Source organism: Silurus meridionalis, chromosome 21, assembly GCF_014805685.1.
Source record: "Silurus meridionalis isolate SWU-2019-XX chromosome 21, ASM1480568v1, whole genome shotgun sequence".
Taxonomy (NCBI): Eukaryota; Metazoa; Chordata; class Actinopteri; order Siluriformes; family Siluridae; genus Silurus; species Silurus meridionalis.
This window is the reverse complement of record NC_060904.1, coordinates 13,510,064-13,526,328: the sequence shown is the minus strand read 5'-3', so window position 1 is coordinate 13,526,328 and position 16,265 is coordinate 13,510,064. Positions and strand designations below refer to the sequence as shown.

The 16,265-nt window shown below is 37.9% G+C and overlaps 1 protein-coding gene across 12 annotated transcripts in view; it reads right to left on the bottom strand.

Moving 5' to 3' along the window:
• rims2a (regulating synaptic membrane exocytosis 2a) overlaps nt 1-16,265 on the bottom strand; it is a 149,598-nt gene that overhangs the window by 126,992 nt on the left and 6,341 nt on the right. For 11 of the 12 annotated variants that reach the window (XM_046877531.1, XM_046877533.1, XM_046877522.1 and 8 more), the window contains exon 2: nt 12,087-12,324. In XM_046877531.1, the coding sequence (XP_046733487.1) occupies nt 12,087-12,238 (152 nt within the window). In that variant the 5' untranslated portion in view covers nt 12,239-12,324. Of the gene's footprint in view, nt 1-3,267; nt 3,712-12,086; nt 12,325-16,265 lie in introns of those variants that run through there. The other variant, XM_046877525.1, reaches the window with a different exon arrangement.

The window sequence follows — 16,265 nt, the reverse complement described above, 5'->3', positions numbered from 1 at the left end:
TCTCGATCATCGGTTATCTCGACGCTTTTTGGCACACCCCTACGCCGTCGACATAACCGGGTTCCACTGTATATATATTTTTTATACGGAAACTGAGGTACCAGCAGAGGACACAGAAGTCTTTTTTTCCACTGAAGTTAGGAAAATTTGTTGCACAAATTGTGGAACATGTTAAAGTTTTCCAATAATGTTCAATTTCTCAAAGTTCTTCATTTTACATTACAGCTATCATTAGCTAGCATTAAAAATATGTAACGCCAGTTTATTGCCACAAATCTCAATTTTATCCTGTTTCCTTTTTACAATGGACACACATTTCAAAATGTCTTGTGAATTATAAGAATTGATCAAATGCTTACATTTTATATATAAGTAATATAACTAATATTAAGTAGCATGTATATTATTAATATATAATCAATTATTATTATATTATTATTAATATTATTATTATTATTAATAACTATATTATTAAGTGTAAAATTAAGTAGCATGTAGCAATATAATATAAGTAGCATGTTTGAATCCCACAAAAATTGTTCAAACCTGATTTGAGGTCATTTGTTCAAACCTTTCCAGCTAAATGGAAATCATGGAGCATTTGTACTAGATGTTAACTGAAAAAAAGATTGGTTGGGTTTTCTGGGAATATTATTTGGAATATTATTTAATCATCAAAAGTGTGCAAAGTGCAATGATGTGCATACAGAAGTCCATGATCAATATTAGAGTACTATTTCTGTTTAATCTTTATTTATTCCCCATCTATGCATACAGATCGTCTTTGTCAAAACAAATCAGAAATGGCTTCAAAAACGGAACATAATAGATAGAAAAGACATTAAAATATAAGCTTTTTCGCCCATTTTATCAGACTTATGAATACTTAATTGCCAAACAATCTCGATGACTATATCAGTGACAACATTGTCACTTGTGTTTTTGAAATTCTCTTTCTGCTATAGTGTTTTTTATTACCACCCAATAGTTTGAATAAAGTATTTACCTGTGTTTATTCTAATACTGTATTATAATAATCAAAAACACCTAATGTACCCATGTTAAAATCAATCATTCATCAATAGTTTTGGGGTCACTAGTATGAATCTGACTATAAGCATTCTAAAACCATGATAAAATTTAAATCAGATTTGTCCAATCATCTGCTGTCTAGAAGTCCCACTCCCAACATCCATGCTACATACTGTCAAAGATGGCTTAGCCAAAACTATGAGTTAAACTAAATGCTATTGGCTTTTAAAAAAATGTTAAAAACAAAAAAATTATGCAAAGTATTTTCTTTATCAAGGAGACTTTAAAAACTTTTCCAGGCTCTCCTGAGTTCTTGCATTACAAAAGTATCTATCAGTCAGAAAGCTTCTACATAAAAAGATCTTAATGTATAAATAATCATAAATGAGTTCAGATCACACTGCTTTACGATATATAGGAAATATGATGTTATGTGCTGGATTGATGCATCGCTCTACATCAGTGATCCCTGACCTTTTTTGTGCCACAAACAAGTTTCAAGCAAGATCATTTTTCTATTGATCCAGGGGGTTGGGGAATGCGGATGGTGTCATCGCAATAACAAAACACAATAATGTGCATATTTTATTACTATTATACATATTACATAAATACATTTTTTTTTTTTTGATCGGGGCCAGAGTGACTACCAGTATTATTGTGTAGATTTTATTATGATTTAATTGTATTTATTATGCCTTCTAACGCTAAATTAGTTTATTATTTTTTGTGCACCAGACAGACAAATAAGCGTTATTTTAAGAGATATATAGCCTATTAAAAGAGCATTATTACTATCATAATGACATTTTTTTCATAATCTTTGCTATTGAAATAAAAAATATGGTTGGTGGGTGAATCGAACAGATAATATATATATATATATATTTATTTCTTAAAATGGATATTGGATAAAAAGCATACCATATACAAACACTTCATATAAAAAAGTACTGAACTTTATTACAAAAAAATATATAATAATAAAAAAAATTACTAAATCATACTAAAAAAGTGCTAAGAAATAATGAATATGGATATATTCATTAGTTAAAATAATGATATAATTCATAAATTATCAATAATAAATAGAATATAGAGCTCTACAGTGCACTGACTCAAATGTAAAAACAAACAGTACGTGGTGTCAGTGATTCGCCTCTAGAGGCCGCTCTTGTAATGACAGCAAACTAAACCCGAAAAAACTATCGCCATTGATTTTTGCAGATAGCTGACAGTTCCAGCAATCAACTATAAGTGCTTCAATCTCTATTAATAACCATGTGTAATTTTAGTTTGAAAGTCAACTATTATTATCAAAAACAAATATAATATGAGTCAAATATATTTTTTTAATTAAAATATGTTTCTGCCATTGTTCAGAGGGTCTTTCCAAATGTGGGGGCCGTATTGGGCTCACGGGCTGTACTTTGGGCTTTTATTAAATTTATAATAAAAAAGTACGTCAATTAGCATAATGCAGAATCAGCATCCACTTAATCTATCAATGCATTAAAAAAAAATCTATGACTAACACTCGGCACAGGCGGAAGTGATCATACAGTCCATGAAAGTCAAAACAATGAGCATAAAATAACAAGTTAAAAGTTGTTCATTATTTCTGTGCAGCCAGGTGCCAAATGATCCACACTAGCTCTCCAAGGCCTAATAGTTGAGGATCCCTGATCTAAATCTTTCACCATTGTCACGTGTCAATGATCAATTATACTGTCATTTTCAATTCAACAAACACCCGCTACCATTGGTTGTACTCTCCTGGTTAGTTTAGTGCCAATAAGTGCAATTCGAATGAATGTATAATGAATAAAACAAATACTCCAGCAAAACAAGATTTTGTTTTTTTAAGTCGGGTTCAATCAGTATGTGCAGTCGGTGTTCTTTTGGGGGTCTTCTGATTTGAACTACGCAATTAGATTTTGAGTACCTTCTGACCCTGCTGGCCTTCCAGATGAATCAGCGAGCTAAATGTAACATGCGGCTTGCTTATTGTAGGCACCAGAGGGGAAATCGGGTTTTCTGCCGCACCGTTTCGTCAGAAAGCCAAATGCATTTGAACTGCATTAACTAGGTCCGGTATCTCCCGATCGATACACACACACACACACACACACACACACACACACACACTCTCTCTCTCTCTCTCTCTCTCTCTTTCTCTCTCTGCACTGGCAAAGCAAAACTGCATAGGAAATGTTTTCTATCCGGATCGCTCACCCGATGTTCCCGAGCGCGTGCTCCAGCAGCTCCGTGTGTAAGATGTTCTGGGGCGGCGTGAAAGCCCCGTTAAAATGGGACAGAACCGAGCTGCAAAACTGACGCAGCGTCTCAAACTGCATCCTCCTATATCCTGTATCTCTCTCTCTCTCTCTATCCCTCTCTCTTGTGCACACGTTTTTTCGTTCTTTCTTGCTTCCTGTAACACACAATCCTCGCTCCACAAACCCCCGCACTATCTCCAAGGCAGCAGCAGCATCAACGCGGCGTCGCGCCTCGAGTCCCGTAAACCTCCTGAGCTCAGTGTCACGCGCTGAACAACGTCGTGCTCTTCGATCATCGTGCTCCGACCCAAACTAACTAATCAAGAAAAAAAAAAAAACGGGATGTCCGTGAGGCATTTCCGAAGTGCATCAGCAGCTTTTCCCCCTCCAAAAAAACGGTATTTCATCCCACCCACCCCTTTTTTTGCTCCGTAGATCCCTGATACTCCTCCTATTCGAGCGCTCACGGAAACGCGCAGTGGGCGCCGGCTCTCGGCGCGTGCGCTCTCTCCGACTACAGCGCGCGCCCTAGGAGCGAGGGCCAGGAGCGCGGACATGCTGTACTTGTCTCCTCCCTCACCATCATCACCATCACCACAAACCGGCTTCTCATACGAACATGTTCTATAAATATGTCTATTGGTCCATCCATCTGTCTATTCTTCCAACTGTTTGTCCATCCATCAATTTATCCATTCATCCATCCATCCATCCAGCTACCCATTCATGAATCTGTCCATCTATCCATGCATATATCCATCTGACCTTCCATCCATCCATGCATCTACCCATCCCTCCATCCATCCATCCATTCATCTATCTATAAATATGTCTATTGGTCCATCCATCTGTCCATTCTTCCATCCATTTGTCTATCCATCAATTTATCCATCCAGCCAGCCAGCCAGCCATGCATTTTTCTGTCCATTCATGAATCTGTCCATCCATCCATGCATCTACCCATCTGTCTGTACATCCATCAATTATTCCATCCAGCTGGCCATCCATTGGTCCATCAATGGAAACCTATCCCAGGGAACTCTGGGCACAAGGCAGGGAACACCCTGGACAGTGTACACTCCAGACTCTTACATCTTTTAGGAGCACCCGAAAGAAACCACGAGAACAAGCAAATACAACTTAAAACTCCACACACGCAAGGTGGAGATACGATTTAAACCCCAAACCTCAGAGGTCTAAAACCAAAAGTCACCGTGTGCCTGCACTCAAAATACAATTATTAGAAAAGAGTAACCAGACATGAAATTCATGTGCCTGTCAGACACTTCACAAGTCACGTGTGACACCTTTTATGCATGAGTTTTCCTTCTGTTGAGATATTTCCTGTCTTTTCGCTTCTCTCGCATCTCCGACAGCACTGTTTGCATCCAGCAATTAAGCAAGATAGCAAAGTCGAATGTTCGTGACGGGGTTTTTAGTTGCACAAACCCACAGAGAAGTACTGGGGAGAATAGCGTAATGTGTATCATCCTCATTAGAGCTGATTTTTACATGATGTTGTGTGTACTATCATGTGAAATGTTTTTTTAACTTATTGGTCATACATTTTATATTGTAAGACGTGTTAAAATATTAAAAGAGGAACAAAACACATTTTAATAAAGCAGCATTTAAACCTAAAACAGCAATCACTACCTATAATTGTGGGAAAAAGGCTAATTCACATTTAGTTTAGGGGTATTTTAATGGCAAGGAGTGTTTGTGAGGATTTTTGGATTTGGCAATGATTCAGTAATTTTGTCTGAAAGGTTAATTGGAAAACTGGAATAAAATTGAAATATGTTTGGAATAAATTATTGAAACATACAAAGAAATGCCATCAAAGCTCCAAACTGATTTTTCACAGGAAAAACTTTCAATGTTTTATTTCATTGAAAGATTTCAGTTCAGTTCTGTCTCATGGTACTCTTCCTCTCCAATCGACCAGCAGAATGGGAATCAGCATATCTGACAACAGGCGGGAAGGTGACCTATAATCTACAAGTGACCCCGTGCCAATCGGCTTCATCCTTCTGAAGGACCATGCCAAAGTTCTCTCAGAAATCCTGCAATCTCCTCCTCTACACCTTGTTACCAAATTTATAGGGGCTGAATTCCGCATAGGTTTTCTGCAAAGTGACTCGTCTTTGTGCACAAAGCATGGACTAAAGGCGATTACATAGTATAGAATGCCAAAGAAGGACAAACCCATGACCCATATACAGCACTGCGCGAGTTAATGTAGGTCAGCCAAAAAATTAAATATAGGAGCACAGGGGAAAAATGATGTCATGACATATAGAGAAAACACTGAAAAAAGCCAGAGAGATTTTGCATGGTCTTTAGTGATATACAGTATTTATATATCAGAATCAGAGTTGTGTCTCACACTTTTCTGAAAGCTCAGATCAAGCTTGACAATGTTGTAAATATTGGCTGTTGTTTGTGGTTAGGACAGACAGGTAGAAATCTAATATTAGCCAAAGCCACTCCAGTGAGACAGGTGCGGTTTTTAGAACCTCTCCTACCATCGTGTACACATTTTTCCAGATGCAAGATCATTCAGCTACAAATAAAAAGCAGCCTGAGCGCTGTTTCAGCATTTCACACGTGCCGCTTCCTGTCTTAGTCGATGCCTGTGTCACTCCTTTAGCGCCATTAACTGCATCACATGGGCTATTTCAGTACACAGGCCCAACTGTATATATATATAAATATATATATGTATATACTTACATGTTGAATTACAAAAAAATGTCGGGTTTAAAATTTTTATTATCATATCCTCAGATTAAGATTACGAATCTGCAATGCTCAATTATTCTATAATTAATAGATTTTTCAATCATAAACCTGCCACAGAGCTAGCGCTTTGCTTAAAACAACAAAAAAAGCTCAGTCTCTGTTTTTTTGTTTTTGTTTTGTTATTTGGATAAAAGCATCTGCTAAATGAATAATTGTGAATATTAATACCAGGCCTTGAAGAAAAAGGAGTCAGTATCCATATGCACGGTCGTCACATGAACGGTTGTTCTTGTGAAAAGGCCCGGCTTGTTGGGCGTCATGTTTTGTCTTGCGCTAATAAAAACAACAATGCATTTCACAGATGGTGGTAGGAGGTGCCGACGGGAAAGAAGTGTGAAACCTTGAAAGATTTCACAGCCGTAATTAATTCTGATTCCTAGCGCAATTCTTGGTTCATCCAACCGTCCTTTCTTTCTCTCTCTCTCTCTCTCTTTTATTCTCTCTCTCTCTCTTTCTCTCTGCACCCGTGTGGTCACTCGCTATGACACTTCAGAGACCAAGACAAATTAGGGCCCTCTGCACGTTATTTCTGGGCTTAAATTGGCTGTCAAGGCTCTTTCTAGTGGAGGAAATTGGGGGTTAATTTATACATTCTTTAAGATTAATGAATGTGCTTTTGCAGCTTTTAGGCAGGATTCAGAAAGGGGGTGCAGTGTGTTAACTGAAATGGAGTCAGTCAAAACTGAGATCTGAGAATGTGTTTTGCTAACAAAGCCAATCTGAACAGCATCATTATTTATAAAGACCTAGAACAGATTCTTTCCCCAGCATTTAGTCTTGATCCTCACATTTTACAAAACAATGATCACTTTCTCAATCATAGTGAGGAACAAATCTGGCCAATACAGTGGTGTGAAAAAGTGTTACCTCTGAATGGCTGAAGAAAAACAAAGAAAAAGCATAGATAAGTGGACAAACATTCCTCCACAGCGCTTTAACAGACTCAATGCAAGTTATCGCAAATGCTTAATTGCAGTTGTTGCTGCTAAGTGGGGCCCAACCAGTTATTAGGTTTAGAGGGCAAACACTTTTTCACACAGGGCCATGTAGTTTTGGGTTTTGTTTTCCCTCAATAGTAATAACCTTCATTTAAAAACTGCATGTTGTGTTTACTTTTGTTATCTTTTACAATAAAAAAAAAAATCAGGAAACACTTTTTCACACCACTGTATGTTAGGGCATATTTTAACAAATACTTTGCAGCACATTCTAAATAAACACATTTCCTCCTTTTTTTTAAGAACACTCGCCGTATACTCGCTCATTCATGCAATTGTCAGACGAGCCAAACGCGCAACAGCAAAGCAATGCATCTTTAACTGACAATTTCAGTGAGCCTCAGCTTCAAACTCATGGCTGACGGCAGTAGAACATTTATGTGGTCTGCTGTTGCAACCTGAACTGGCTGACATTTTATGCATTCTGAGATTCTGTTCTGTTCTCCACAATTATAAAGTGCTCATTTGAGTTGGTATTTCAACTTCTTCTGAGCTCTCTTAACGATAAGGCATTTACTCCCACAGAACTACCACTCGTTTTTTGTTTTTCACACCAATTTGTTTAAACTCTTATGTATGCCATTGTCAAAGTCACTAACACATATTTCACTTTTCCTCTATTCTGCTTGATGTGAACATTTTCTCTATCTGCATAATTTTTTATGTGTTGCTGCTATATGATTGGCTGATTGGACAATTGCATGAATGAGCAGGTGTACAAGTGTTCCTACTACAGTGGTCGGTGTGTGTATTCTGAACATTGACATTTATTCTATTGGTAACATGGTAAAATGTGTAGAAAAATTTTGGTTGGCAACAAACAAATTATATCTACAAAAGACTTAGATACACTATATAGACAAAAATTAATAGAGACTTTACAAAAAGATTTGTATGTGCTTTTTAACATCCCATTCCAAATTAAGTATCCATTTGCTCTTATTATAACTCTTATGGAAAATGCTTGTGAAGATTATGCTTGTAAAGATTTGTGCTCATTCAGCCATAAGGGTATTAGTAAAGTCAGGTACTGATGTAGGGTGAGGAGGCCTGAGGTGAAGTGAGTGTTCAAATTCATCCCAAAGGTGTTCAACAGAGTTGAGGTCAGAGAGCTATAGCAGACCACTCAAGATCTTCTACTCCAATCCATGTAAAGCATATTTTTATGGATCTGGCTTTGTGTACAGGGGCATTATTATGCTGGAACAGGTTCGGGACTCCTTGTGAAAGAAAAATGTAATGCATCCAAAGACACATACATCCTATACAATTATGTGCCTCCAAACAGTTTGAGAAAGAACCACATATTGCTGGAAAAGTCAGGTGTCCCAAAACATATTGTGTAATCATAAAGGGGCATAATCATAAAGGGGCATAGTGGGTGGGGCATAGAAACTATAAAAGATGGTAGTACACACATTTGTCACTGCTAATACAGTATCGTTTTTTTGCAATTTGTGATGAAAGATTTAAGCACACAAACATGCGAAACTGATTCATACTAATTGCATTTCAATAATGCTAACTGGTCTCTATTACGTCAAAGAAATAACCTTTGTTTATTTCTAGCTAGCATAGGAAGATAATATTGTCTTGATTTTTGTCTAAAAATATGGAGCATCTTAAAGACAAACAGCATTTGATGGACTAAGCACAAATATAGCAATGGGAAAAGAGCTGTAAAGTCCACCAAGGGGGTGCACTAATGCATTCTGTTACATAATGCTGAAAACAGACACTGCTTCAGAAACCATACAATGTATGTTAGGCACGATTTAAACCTCTCACCTTCCTGAGAAGACTTTCAACAAGCACAGGCCAAAAGAAAGGAAGCATATGCATAATGGGAAGCGAGAGGTTTTTATGCAATATTCGTTGAAAACCCCTTGTAACCTGAAAGAACAGCAGATACTGTTCCACGATGGCAGCATGTGAACTTCGTATATTTTTATCTAAAGTGCACTCGCTGACTTGCATACTATCGATCCTCCTGAATTGTTCAGATACGTGCAGGTGGTGCCGAGTTATTATCCTAGCCACGTGGTTCTATTCATCCAGGAATAGTGAAAGGGGACTTCATGCCTTTTGTCGTTGTTTTGGCAAACGCATTCTTAAAAAAAACATGTCACCTGGAAAGACCTCACACCCACTCGCTCGCTGACACACACAAACCTACGCCAAGTCCAGGTGAGATCACCTGGCACTTCCCTGTGGTGTGCTGAACCATGATTACCCACAATTCCCTATTTCCCGCAGACATACGAGCACATGGGATCAGTGTGGCACGCAGCACGTGGTCCGGCTTCAAGGGTGCAGGCATCTGTTTGTATGGAGGAATATAGTCAAGGCCAGTGGAAATGAAACGTAAAAGGTACGTCAGAAATGGATTTAAAAGAAGAGAGAGAGAGAGAGAGAGAGAGAGAGAGAGAGAGAGATGTAAGAGTCTCTAAGAGGACAAACAGACCCTTATGGTTAATGGTGACAGCGGAGTTATGCAATGCTCTGAATATTTTGAGTTTAAAGGAATAACTGTACTATAATTGCTCGCTCAATTATGCAATCAATTAATCATGTGGCAGCAGCACAATGCATAATTGGGATCTCAGTGACTTTGACCGTGGTGCAGTTGTTGGTTGAAATTTTGTTACTGGCAAAATCTACAAAATTCAAAACTTCAGTTATTTTGGTTCAAAGACCCCTTTCTACAAAATTTTGTAAGGATTCCTTCTTCTTTTTCTTCTTCTTCCTATTATTGTTATAATTTTAGTTCACTAATGCTTACATCACTTCAGAACAGTATCCCTCCGCTCTTTCCATACCTCCATTACATATCGAGTGCGAGATCTGTATCTGTCATTTCACGAGAAAATCGAATCATTTACTAAATGTTTCTTAGGTAGGCAGTATGTTGCAGCGTTTCCTGTTTATCTAAATATGTTAAGCTCTTAAGCCATTAAGCTGAAATGCTGTTTTGCTTTGGTGCAGGAAATGCATGATGCAAAAATCTTCACTGAATTATACAGAATAGTGCAAAAAAAAAAAAAACACATCAAAACCTAAGGCACACTGCCTACAACAGCGAAAGACAACACTGAATGTCTCTTCTGATGGCTAAAAACAGAGTTATGAGGCCACAGTGGGCACTGGTTCACTAAAAGTGAGCAGCTGGATTGAGTAAATTCGTTTTTGTTTTTTTTTGGAACAAGCAATATAGACTCATAAAAGAAAATTAGAGTATAGATTAAAAAGAGGGTCAAAGACATGACACTTTCCAGAGTTTGTGGTGTTATTGAGTTTTTAGCACAGTTAAACACAGCCTACAAACGTGTACCAATTATCAAATCCAAAAACAAGCAATTATATGGCAAAACAATTAGTTTGTAATAAGATGATGTATTTACAGTATACCGTATTACAACCATGGACACATAATACCAAAACCCCATTGTGTATATCCCATGCAATCGATTATAATTGCTGGCAGGTTACTTATGCCCAGAAATTTGATCGCTCCCGAATGCTGTTTTTCTGCTCATATTAAAAACCTTTTCACCACAGTTCTCATACACTTCAATAAACTGAATGCAGAACACATGCTAGGATCTCTTTAGAGCTTTTGAATATTCAAGAAGACAGAAGACACGTGCACGAAAGCCAACGTAACATGGTCATTCTAAAGCTTTTGTACTATTTCACATTATATATAAAAAACAGCAACAACTGGTTTTGCACAGAGCATATTTTCCACCAGACAATAATTATGCAAACCTACTGAATTTCTTTTCTCTTTTCTGCTGCTGCGCATGACAGCTCATTTGAACCATACACGCTTTCAAATAGCTCGGTTTAGTAATGCATCCACCTAACTGACAAACTGCATTTCGCTAGTTCCAAATACCTCGAAGCGTTTTTTCCATCTCAAGCACGAGCTCGTGCATTTCCAGTCTTTAATATAGTTTGTTTCATTGCCGCTGACACAGGATCATATAAGCTACCTCGGTGATGCATGCGTTTCACTTCCAGACCTTCATTAGAAAAAAATTCTAGGTGGCTTTATCTTATCTCAAACAGGACAAAAACGAGCTCTGCATCGTTGGATCGAAAATATGTTTAAGTAAAGGACAAATTCTTTGCCTTGCAGTTACATCATTTCAGTGGCTGAGAACAAATTTATCAAGGAGTTGTATGTAGTCACATTATTTTAGTTAACAAAATTATAGAAGGAATCTCTGCAAGCAGTTCTGCAAGCAGTGACATTATATCTACTGGCATAGAGTGGAGCTAGTCAGTAATGTTTAACCAATACTCATGCCTTTTACTGTGGCCTTCAATCGTAAAATCCTAAACAAGCGTCCTTGATAAAAAAAATGTATTAACGACCGATCAGTTTTAAATCATATAATTCGCAAAAAATTGATGAACTTTTCTACCCAGTTGATGCTGTCATGTTTAAACATGCAGCGTCTGCAGCTATTGCGATTACACACACACAAATATAATGAACATTTTAAAAAAACAACATAAGCTGGTAAAATATGTTTAACAGGTATTTGTGATTTCACATATTTTTTCTCATAGTACCCATCGAAAAACACTCGTAAATGCAAAACCTAGATACTTCGGCAGACACCCTTAATCAGAGTGACTAACATTTATCTCATTCATACAACTGAGCAGCTATGGGGTTAAGTAGTGGTGGCCTGGTATGGCTGGATTTCAAACTCATGACCTTTGGATCCAAAGTCCAAAGCCTTAATCACTAAACTATCACGTCTGCAATACAATTCAAATGCAAGCATTCAACCACACACACATAAGATCTTTGATGCACTTTACTATTGAAAGCAACACCAAGGAAAACCAACTGAACTACCAACAACTTGGATTTATTCTTTTTTAGCTTTCAAGAGCCAGTTAATAAGTAGAGATAAGTGAGGGTATTGCAAATGCCCAGTGCCAATATGGCCCTTACCTGCTGGGGTCAAGAGAGTGTTGACGAAGGAGATTGGGGGCTCTGCTGCGCTCCACTGTGGTGCTCTGATACAATAATGGAGCCTCGTGCAGTTTGGCTTTCTTCTCCTGAGGGGCCTCCTCATGGCGCCTGCGCATGACCCCTGGAGGCATTGGGAGCCTGACCCGCTGTAGAACCAGGCTCCAGATTTTGTGAGGATTTCCTGTTGTTTTCGGCACAAGTTGCAAACCCACATTACCTGATCAAGAGAAAGCAAATAAAAATAAATAAATAAAAAAAGATTAGCCAAGGATATTACATTAGTCTTCACTACATTAGTGCTATAGAGTGCAGAGCCATGAAATGTAATTAGGTGTTAAATGCTGTGGGACTGCACAACTGCTGATTAGCCAATAAGCTCAGTCCTATTGCACTCTTGAACCTGTGAGTACATTGCAGCTAGCTACTCTGTGCTAATCATGGATTTTGTACCATGGGCCTCTATTCACTGAAAATGAGGATGAGACTGGGAGTGCTGTTGTGGGAGAAACAGTTCATCAGTCTTACAGTGCAAAATTCAAAAGTAAGACCAAAGCCAATATGTCAGGATTAACACAGTTTTTTTTTTCAGGAATAAGCATCATTAGCGCTTAAGTACCACAATTAGCTGTCAGGAAAATAAGGAAACAGAAGTGGTGAGGTCAGCATGAGTGTATGAATGCTACGAAATCATGAACTGTGGGTCAAATGTTTGGAAATGAAAAGATAACCCCTAAAGTGTGAGCAAATGACACAGGAGCAATCGCTGAAGATAATGACTGAGGAAAACATCTAGAGGTTCTATTTCCTCTAATAAAGCCCTCATTACACTGAGTGAAGAAAAAGCAAGTAGGTATTTAAAGGTTTTGTGAAGGTGCAGTTCACCAGGTTCAGCTAGAAAGCTGCATATGTGGATTAATATCTGTCCATGTGGGATGCAAATAAAATAATGGATACATTTCAAAATGAAGCCAATCTACATTTGAAAAGGAAAAAAGTTCACATGTAAAAATCACATTAGAACAATGGAACAGTGTAAAAATCACATAGGAAATAAAGAACTGTATAAAATTCACACAAAAAAAAAAGTGTGTGAAATCCCAATCTGAAAAAAGACAAATCACATGAAAAAATGAATCGTCTCAAATTTAAATGTGAAGAAATGAATTATTTGAAAATCACCTCAGAAATCAAACAAATTCGACGTGAAAAATCATGTGAATGTAAATAAATTGTGTACAAATCCCATTAAAAATAAACTGAGAAAATCACATTTGAAAATAATCATGTGATTGTAAAATCAATAAAATAAATGAATTATGTTTCAAATTCAGATGAGTGGAAAAATGTGCACTGAATATAAAAAACGTCGCTACAATCTACAACATTGGTAATATTAACATTATGGGCAATCGTCGCCTTTTAGTTCTTCCGTGTACTCTTTCATACGGAGTGACAGAATGTAAACGTCCTTATAATCAATTTAAAAGAAATATAATGAGTACCTAGTTTTCTATTCTATCCCTTAGTGTGTGGGGGAGAGACAGAAAAAAAAGAAAGAAAGAAATAGAGAGAGAGAGAGAGAGAGAGAGAGAGAGAGAGAGAGAGAGAGAAGAGAGTGAGTACAGTGGCATATGGTACAGCAGTCTGTTCCTATCATTTTGGCAAAAAATAGTCCAGTCGGGCCAACGTGAGAGACACCAGGAGACTTCTTTTGAAGAAGAGCAGATGAGTACTTCACTCTGAAATGCTAACAATGAATGTGTATCAAGATGCTAACAATGAGTGAAGTCAAATATGGGTCTGGGTGGCCTTTTTTGTTCTTTCAAATATGACAACATGTGCCAGTAAGAAAAAAGACAGAAAGATTTTATGTAACTGGACCTTCAAACATTAAAATAGAGCATCCCTGTCATCGAGTTTCCCTGCCATCAGAATCACTCAATGTTGAAATGTAAATGTTAGCATATAACTAAACAAATACCAAAAACAAATTAAGTGGTACCAGGCTGGTAGCCTCCTCTGTATTATGAAAGACCGATGCAAGGCCATTCCTTTAAACTGACAGCAAAACCGTGTACTACGACTGGCACTCTAGCGTCTCTGGATTTCATTAGCCCGATCTCTCCACTATGTCCTGGACGTAGCCTTGTTTTTTCAGCTCCTGCCATGAGCTTGGACATCAGCTCTGACCTATTTACCAAGGCTTGATTAGCCTCAGATTGGTGCATCTCTCAGTCATTATCTTCCAGGGGTAATTAAACATGCCCAGGAAGTCCAGACAGGGCTGGGGACGCTCTTTAAGCCCAGTGATGAATATCTAATGCTACATTAGCATTCTTCAGTCATGGCATCGCTTCCAGAGCTAAGCATAGGAATATGCATGACAATATACGGTGAAAAAAAACCCGACCTTTAAGGACCTTTAACCCTTTACCGCAGTGATAAGTATTCTAGTGCATATTCAGTTATAAACAAGATTGTTATTTTATCGCTGCAAGTCTGTGATACGATTAGTCAGGACGATGTCAGGCTTCTGTGATAGCTAGGTTGGATCGTACTTTCAGATACCCGATTAATTAACTGTTTTTAAAATGGATACTAATCAAAAAAACAAACACGCCAAGTAAAATAGTACTGAACTTCATTACAAAAAATTACAACAAAAAAGTGCTAAATTATAAAAATGTGCTAAATGAAATAAATATGACTATATTAATGAATAAATATAATTACATAATGAATAAGTTATAGATAAAATATAGCGCTCTCTATGCAGCACACACTCGTGTAAAAACAAACAGCACATGTTGTCAGTGATTCTCCTCTAAAGGCTGCTCTCGTAATACAGCAGACCTTCTCAACCGGTCCAGCAAGCCAGAAAAATTATTGGTATTGATATTTGCCAATAGCCGATAGTTCCATCAATCAACTATCGTTGACGATTAATCGGCAAAACCGATGAATCTGATGACCTCTGCTTCTGTATATAGTGTATCATGTGTTTATCTGCAGGTGAGAAGGATGATGAGAAAAGGGAGAAGGACGTTTCGCCTTAAAAGCCAAAAATCTCTGAGACTTATATTATTGAGGGCACGTTGGCTTTTTTTGTGCCATCTGTATTGTAATAAGACAAATATTGTGGCTAACAGTCATCTGCAAAAAAAAATGCGATCGCTGTTACACTTGCATGCAAACTTTGTACATATATTTTGCTGCCTCACTGCTTCAGAGTCTGCTGTACCTTTCCCTGATCCTGCTCGGGTTCCATGCTGTTTCGGTTTCCTCCATGTTCTCCAGTTTGCTTCTACCTCTACCAGTGGAAACCATCCTGATAGATATATTTACTATGTTGAAGTGTCCCTAGGGATGAATGTGTGTGTATTAGGGCGTGTGATGAACTGGCATCTCATCCAGGATGTATTCCTACCTCACATCTACATCTAGCATTCCTCTGGACCAACTATGACCCTGAGCTGAATACAGTTACTGCTTACTGAAAAATAAATGAATGAAGGAATGAATGAATGATTGAAGGAATGAATGAGAATAATATCAAATCCAGTTCCATGTAAGATCATGTTGTTCGGCCAGCATGGCTCATTCTAATTCATCTTTTCTCTCCTCTTCAGTTCCCCCGTCTCCTCCCTTCCGCTATTGCACAACTACCTCTTCCTGAGTTTGCACATTTCATAGTCAGTGAACCTGATTCCAAAAATAGACTGCTATAATGGAAAGCTAGACACACACTCACACTCTCTCTTGCTCACTCTCTCTTTACAGGAACCTTTCGGAAGGAAAAAAACCCTTGTGTGCCACATTAATAGTTGATGTCGCCGATGATGCAGAAACAAGCTGCTTGACAGCTGTTGTTGACCACCACATTTTACACCATGCTGACTTCTGTGTACTGAAGGTCACTGAAATTACTCAACCGCTGGTTTTTAGTCACTTATATGAACGGTCCAAGTTTACAGCCTGCTTTGCCTGGGCCATCACTGACCAGAGAAATGACAGGCATTAATCTATAGTTAATGTAAATTGGTACATTTGTTTCATTGAATGTTGGTCAGCGGTTTCTTAAAGTGCTTCATGCCCGGTTTGAACAGACCAACATCCATCTGCATTTTTCATTCATTTAGTGACCTCTTGTGGACAAAC